This window comes from Plasmodium gallinaceum, assembly GCF_900005855.1.
Source record: "Plasmodium gallinaceum strain 8A genome assembly, contig: PGAL8A_v1_108, whole genome shotgun sequence".
NCBI lineage: Eukaryota > Apicomplexa > Aconoidasida > Haemosporida > Plasmodiidae > Plasmodium > Plasmodium gallinaceum.
Genome location: NW_021628228.1, coordinates 1,255,194 through 1,262,929, shown reverse-complemented (window position 1 = coordinate 1,262,929; position 7,736 = coordinate 1,255,194). Strand labels below are relative to the sequence as shown.

The following is a 7,736-nucleotide window of genomic DNA, read 5'->3' as shown; positions in this document are numbered from 1 at the left end:
TTAATTTTTTTTTTTTTTTTTTTTTTTCCTTAGTGCTATATGTAACTTGTTAAATCCTTTTAAACCCCTTTAATAATTTTAAGGCAAAACAAAAATAATGTAAAATTATATATATATTTTTTTAAAAAAAAAATAATTAATTCTTTCCATTAAAATAATATAAAAATAATTAAATGCATAACTATTCGTTTTTTATTTTTTATAGAGAATATGTGAAAAAAATTAATACATTTAAAACGTTTTATTATTTTATATTTTTAAGTTGTAGAAAATATTAAACATCCCCTATAATACAATAAAAAGCCAAAATATTTGAAAAAAAAAAAAAAAATTAATTGTAAAAAAGTAGGAAATAATATACAATTTTTATTTATTTTATATTTCATTAAGAGATTTTTTATGTGTCACAAAGAAATAAAAGTAAATAAAACTAAATGAAAAATATCTGTTAAATATATATAAATTATGAAAACGTTTTTTTTTTTTTTTTTTTGATGTAAAATATATATAGTACAAGATTGTAATAGGTATTAAATTATATTATTAAATTTTATCAGAAATATATATACACATAATTTTTTTTATTGTTTCTTCTTATATTTAAATGAAAGAAGAAACATAAAGGCAACTTGAATGCTAATTTCTTTAAAGAAAAAAAAAAATGCATTTCACTTAATATATATTTATGTAATAAAATAAATTATTAAAAAGATTTATATAGGATACATTCTGAAAAAAAATATGTATTTTATACTTTATATTCTTTATATTATATTTTACATATTTATATTTTTATTTAATTTAATATTTCTATTAATTTTCTTTATTTCTCAACATGAATATTAATTGAAGCTTTCTTTAATCTATCAACTATAACCTTACCTAAACCAACTGATATAGAAACTACACCAAAATTGTCTGGCAAATTATCTTGAAGCAATGCAATTGCTGATTCCGAAATAATTTTTGAAGTTAATAAGTAACCAGGGTCTTCATTTTTCCCACTTAAATATAAAGCGATTTTTTCATTCATATTTTCATCATGAGATTCACCAATTAATATGCATTTCCAATAAGCCTTTTTTAATTCATCAGATGTTTTGGGTTTATAAATTAAGTCAACATACTTATTTATAAAATAATCAGGAAGAATAAAGGATCGAAAAAAATTAGATATTATAGAAAAAATTTTCTTAATAATATATTTAATTGTAGTTAAATGTGGATCATATTGCTTATAATCAACAACCAAATCTTTTCCGTACTTATAATTTAATAAATAATTAGACCATAATACGTAAGCTTCTTCAACTTTTGAATAAGCAGTATCAAAACAATAACCAAACTCTTTTTCATAATCAAAAAAGGAATTATTTTGTTGACATTTTTTTTCACATGAAATATCATGTTCATATTTATTATCACATAAATAATGCTTATTATAACTATTACCTACATTTTTTTTAAATAGTAAGGAACTTTTTATTGTTGCCTTTCCAATAGTTGTTAAATCGCTACCTTCTGTTGACATACGTACTCGAATATATGGACATGGTTTTTTATATAAATTTAAGAATTCATTTTGAATAATGAAATTTCCTAAATCACTAATTGCTGAAATAAAGGAAGCACTATGAATTATTTTCAATTTTTTATCTTTTGCCTGTTTATTAAATTCTTTATATATTTTTAAAATAAAAGTATGTTCACCACATATATCTAAATAGTGTGCATTCCCTTCAATACAACCTTTAACAATATTATATCCATACATTGCATAAGGTCCTATTGTACTTATCACTACATTAGATATTTTACAACAATTTAAAATAGATTCATAGTCATTTATATCACATTCCATTTTGTTTATTTTTTCAATTTTAACATTATTTTTTTCTTTAATACTTATTAAAACTTTACTTAATCTATCTATACTCCTTACAGCACATAACAACTTTATTTCATCATTTATTATTTTTGTTTCATAATTTTTCAGTAAATATTCTAAAACCATTTTTCCAGTGTAACCCGTACTACCTAATAATAATATATCATATTTCTTTTCATTCATTTCTGTTTTATTTATTTTATTTTTATATATAATTCAATTAATGAAAATAAATCTAATATATAACTCTTATGACAAAAAAGTAGAACTATAAGAATTAAAATTTATCTAAAGAGAATTAGAATCAATTATCAGAATCATATGTTTTCTTTTTTTAAATTTTTTAATTATAATACATTTAAAATTTTTAGATTAATAAGCATAATGAAATTTTCAACTTTTTAATAGTTACAGAAAAATTAAAAATTCAATAAAAGCATTAAATCTTCCATAAAAAGTTTATGTGGAATGAAAAAAAGTGGAAGATATATATATGAAACAATAGTCTAAAGCATACTAGAAAAAAATTTTAAAGAATAATTTTATCATCATAGTTTTGTAATCTAACTAAACAAGTGTACTAAAAATTTTATTGTATAAAATCACGCACAGTTGGACGGGAATAAAAAAAAAAAAAAAATTTATAAACAAATCTTATTTTGCATACCACTAATATTTAAGAAACCTCATAATGCTATATTTGTGTTATATCAATTCAAAAAAAAATAAATGAAATTCATATCTCATGAATTCAGTAGAATAATTGATAAAAGTAATTTAAATAAAAAATGTGTTAAGATGAACTTTTATAATATTGAATATTATATAATGGTATTGATTGAATAAAATATTTTTTACAAAATTAATAATCATTATTAACCTTAAAAAAGTGTATATACATTTATAATATAGATAAGTTGAATTATAGTAAAATGAAATCTCATCATTTCTCAGATTTCCTTTTTAAAAAATATTTTTTATTTTTTTTTTAAATATATGGCGGAAGATCTAAGGGGTTTTAAAAATCCTTTTTTTTAAGATTTTAAATAAATTAGTAAACAGCCAAAATGTAGCCTTTTTTATATATATATATATTTTTTTTTTATTTATATATTTTTTTTTTTTATTTATATTTTTTTTTTTATTTATATTTTTTTTTTTTATTTATATTTTTTTTTTTTATTTATATTTTTTTTTTATTTATATTTTTTTTTTATATATATATATTTTTTTTTATTTGTATTTTTTTTTTATTTATATTTTTTCTTTTATTTATATTTTTCCTTTTATTTATATATTTTTTTTTTTTTTATATGTATTTTTATATATATGTATATATTTTTTTTTTATTTATATTTAACACTTTTTGTTTATTTATGTTTTTTTTGTTTAATTTAAATACATATATATATATTATATATACATTATTTATATATATATCTTATTTATTTATCTATTTTTTTTTTTAAAATATTTAAACTTTATAATATATATATATACTGTGTTGATTTTAATTTATCATTTTACATCTTGCAAACACTTGTTTATATTTGCCTTTTAAATATATGTCTCATATTATTTTAACCTGTATATTGATTATAATAAGAGTAAATAAAATGGAGTAAATGATTAAGGAATTAAGGTAGGTATTTATATGAAAAAAATTAAAATGCATAAAGTAAAACTAAAATGAAATAACGTTTAACTATAAATATTTATGATGATAATTCTATAGAAGATTTTGATTTCATATCAAATGTTTTTGTATCCTCTAAGAAGTTCTGAATATTTATAAAAAAAAAAAAAAAAAAAAAAACTTTAAAATTAAAAAATGGTATATTAAAAAAATATAAATTAAAAAAAAAAATTATTTTTGAAAATATATATTAATAAAAATTTAAATTCTTTCACTGAAAATATTTTAATTAGTGAAGATATCTTTATTTTTAAATAATATTATTGAACAATTCGAAGAGTTACTATTTAAAATATTTTTATATAAATATTAAAAATAATAACTTCAAATTTGTTCATAAATCAAATGTATATACGGTGGCTTTTTAAATTTTTAATTTTAAAAGTGTCAATCCATATATATCACAGAAAAAACACTTATCATTAATTTTTTATATTATAAATAAATTATTTCTTTTTCCTATATTAAAAAAGTTTATTATTTTATTTATTATTTTTATGTATTTTATTTTTTGTATATATATATATATATAATTTTTTTTTTTATTATTATTATAACAGTTTTTCTTTCGTGGAGGACTTAATAAAAAGGATAATATGGAGAAAAAAACATAGGTTGAAAGTTTTAAATAATATGATATATTTTGATTATTAAAACTTATGCATAAAAAGAAAATCTAGTTACAATCATAAATTTAAAAAAGTGAAAAGAACAATAAAACTAATCAGAAACAAGAAAAAAATTTTATCTTTAAGAATAATAAGAAAGAGATTATAATACATTATAAACAAAATGAACTCCAAATATCATTTCTTTTTTTTCAAAGGATAAAAAATTTTATAAAGCAAACGAATTTTCATAATAATATATAAAAGTAGTTTTTTTTTGGTTATTTGAAAAGACCCAAAACATATATATATTATATTTTTTTTTTTCTTTTATAAAGGGAATGAGTTTAAGCTCAAAATATCCTGCAAATGTACATACACAAAATTAAAATTTTTTTTATTTTTTTGTGTAATTTTAAAAACAGGAAGGAAGGTCTGAGATGCTGCATTTAAAGAGTACAGAAAATTTGAAAGAGTTTCTTCTCTTTTCATTTTTTCTTTCTTTAAAAATATTTTTGAGAAAAAAAATACTAAAAAAGTATTAATTAGCTAACAGAAAAAACAATCATATTTTCCGTAAGGAAAATATGGTTTTGAAAAAGCTAATAAGCAAGTATACATAGGTGAGTTCGATTTTTGAGGTTTTTCTATGTTTTTCTTAGTATAATATTTAAGAAAAATTAGAAAAATAACTTAATTCAGACTACTCTTAAATTCATTCCTACATTTAAGAAAAAAAAAATTATATATGTTTATATATATAATGGAAGAAATACAATTCTATGATTCATTAAATATAAAAATTTACAAAAATATTTCAAGAATAATCTTTTTTTTTTTTTTTTTTTTTTTTTTTCGTTTTTTTTTTTAAATATATCTTTGTATTGTAGATTAAAATAATATTCAGATTTTTTTTTTTTTTTTTTTTTCTTTCACTCTTTTTTAAATATTGTTTTTAAAATATTTTTAAATGAATTTCAAAATTATAACTTTAAATATATAGAAATATATATAAAATAATTAGCTTTAAAAGATTAATAATGATATTTTAAAAATTTAATATAAAAAAGTTATGAATTATTTTATATGAAAAATTAAAAAAATAAATATAAGAATTTATAATAAAAAAAGTAAAATACAAAAAATAATATAAAAGAAGATTTAACAATAAAAAACTAATTTAAAATATCGTGTGCAAAAACTGATGAAAGAACAGTCAAAAATATATCTAACATTTAACCATATTGTTTTTATTTTAAGAAAGTGAACTTAATAATTTGAAATTATTTCTTTATGCGCATTATTAGATATGTATTCATAATATTTTATAATTTCTTTAATATCTTTAAATAATTTATTAAAAAATAAATCATTTAAAAAATAAAAAAAAAATATATATATATATATATAATTATATATATATATAAATATTTATTAAATATGATGTACTTGCAATTTCATTATAAATTTCATTTTTAAAGAACTTTTATCCTGTTATTTTATTTAATTTTTAATTTTTCCATAATATTTTTAAATAAATTTATCACAATTTATTATAAAAATAAAAAAGTGAATAAAAAATTACAATAAAAGCTAAATGAAATATAATTCATATAAAAACAAATCTCTTTAACAAAGAAATGACGGATTTTTTAAGGTACCTACATTTATTATATTTCAATTTTTTTAAACAAAAAAAAAAAAAAAAAATTAGATATTTTATGAAGTTTGAAAGTTTCATATTTAAAAATAGCTTTAAATTTGAATAGCAAATGCTATTTATATTATTCATATGAACATAATATTGTGATGTTAATTTATACTTTATTTTTTCTTGTTTTATAATTATTAATATTTTTTGATTATCGTCTGTATGAATTTTATTGTAATATACTCATGTTTTATGTTCTTTTTAAGTACATTTGTATATATTTTTATGTATAATATTTAAAAGTTTTCATTATTTGTATTTTTTTCTTATCATATTTTTTTTTTATACCTGTAACACTTTTTAATTGTATGTATATATTTTCTCATTTTTCGTTTTTTTAGAAATATTCCGAAACCATCAAAGAAATACTACAATGACTTAGATGAAAATAATATTAAAGAAAAAATATTGCCAAAAAAAGAAGTAACAAAAAATCAATGTTATGAATATTTAAAAAGAAAGCATTTAAGAATTACATGTAATGAGGATTTTCAAGGAGGGGGTGCTTACCCAGAAATTCATATAAATCAGTATCCAAATAATATTGGTTTAAAAAAAACTAATAATAATGATATTGTATTAAAATATATTGATGAAAATAATAATGTGAAATATGATAATTTGATTAATGAAGATGTATATATATATAACAATAATATAGATAAAATTGAACAGAATGAGAGAATAAATAAATTAAGAAAGAAAAAAATTTTATCAGATACAAAAGATAGAGAAGAAAAATATAATGAGCCAATATACAAACCGGATGACAAAGAAGAAAATGAGATAATAGAAAATACAAGAAAAAATATAGAAAATATACTTAATGAAAAATTAAACAAAAGTATTGTTAATAAAAAAGAAGAGAAATATTATCGATATATACCTCAAAATAAACTGAATAATAATTTAGAAGAGAGAATTTTAAAGGTTGTTGAAAAAAGCACAGATCCGTTAGATGTTTCAAAATTCAGGCATAAAAAATTGCCAAATGTTAAAAATTCACCTGACTATCCTTTATTAAGATCTCCAACGAGAAAATTAAATAAAGAAGAAGAAAATGACTGGAAAATACCTCCGTGTGTTTCCAATTGGAAAAATAACAAAGGGTATAATATTCCTTTAGATAAAAGAATTCAAAGTGATAATAAAAAATTAAACAGTGTTGAAGTAAATGAGAATTTTGCACACTTAAGTGAATATTTATATGTAGCAGAGAAAAAGGCTAGAGAAGAAATTAGAATGAGAAATAACATTATTAAGCAAAAAAAACTAAAAGAAAAAGAACAAAAAGAAAATGTCCTTAAAAATCTTGCTATTCAAGCTAGAAAAGAGAAAGGATTTTCTCACAGTTCTATTATAAATGAAAGAAAAAGAGAAATTGAAAGAGAATATAAAATAGAAAAAAATCTGAAAAAAGTGAAGAATTATGAAAATAGGTATGTTGAAGAACAAATAGCTTTAAATAAAGTTAATGTTAGTAAAAATAATAACATTCATGATATAAGTTTATTTAATATAAATAATGATAATACTAATACACAAGACGATGATACTTATCAAATATATGACACATCTTTGTTTAATAATAAAACTAATTCTCATATTTACAAATTTTCAAATGAAAGACTAAAGAAAACTTTACAAAAAATTGAAACAAGAGAAAATACTGAACCTGTTAAATTTATAAAAGACATATCAGATCCATTTGGTCTTGATAGTTTATTGTCTGAAGCAAAAAAAAATTAATTTTTATTTTTTTATTTTTTAGTCATTTTGTTTAAATATATAAATTTATTTATACTTTTTTTTTTTTTTTTTTTTTTTTTTTTT

The 7,736-nt window shown here is 17.5% G+C and overlaps 2 protein-coding genes and 3 non-coding genes across 5 annotated transcripts; 4 read left to right on the top strand and 1 right to left on the bottom strand.

Moving 5' to 3' along the window:
* Positions 1–823: 823 nt before the first annotated feature.
* On the bottom strand, positions 824–2,071 carry PGAL8A_00409800 (conserved protein, unknown function; the record flags this gene model as incomplete). The annotated part of the gene is made up of 1 exon (XM_028670462.1): positions 824–2,071. The coding sequence occupies one exon, from the start codon at positions 2,069–2,071 to the stop codon at positions 824–826; it is 1,248 nt and encodes a 415-aa protein (XP_028527212.1).
* Positions 2,072–3,602: 1,531 nt separating this feature from the next.
* Positions 3,603–3,681, top strand: PGAL8A_00409700. The gene has a single exon (XR_003699236.1). It is a non-coding gene; the product is annotated as a small nucleolar RNA snoR01 (small nucleolar RNA).
* A 162-nt stretch (positions 3,682–3,843) lies between these two features.
* Positions 3,844–3,995, top strand: PGAL8A_00409600. Its single transcript, XR_003699235.1, has one exon. It is a non-coding gene; the product is annotated as a Plasmodium RNA of unknown function RUF2 (non-coding RNA).
* Positions 3,996–4,468: 473 nt separating this feature from the next.
* Positions 4,469–4,919, top strand: PGAL8A_00409500. Its single transcript, XR_003699234.1, has one exon.
* Positions 4,920–5,832: 913 nt separating this feature from the next.
* PRP45 (pre-mRNA-processing protein 45, putative) lies at positions 5,833–7,652 on the top strand (the record flags this gene model as incomplete). Its single annotated transcript, XM_028670461.1, has 2 exons — positions 5,833–5,849; positions 6,245–7,652. The coding sequence occupies 2 exons, from the start codon at positions 5,833–5,835 to the stop codon at positions 7,650–7,652; spliced, it is 1,425 nt and encodes a 474-aa protein (XP_028527211.1).
* Between the last annotated feature and the right edge of the window lie 84 nt (positions 7,653–7,736).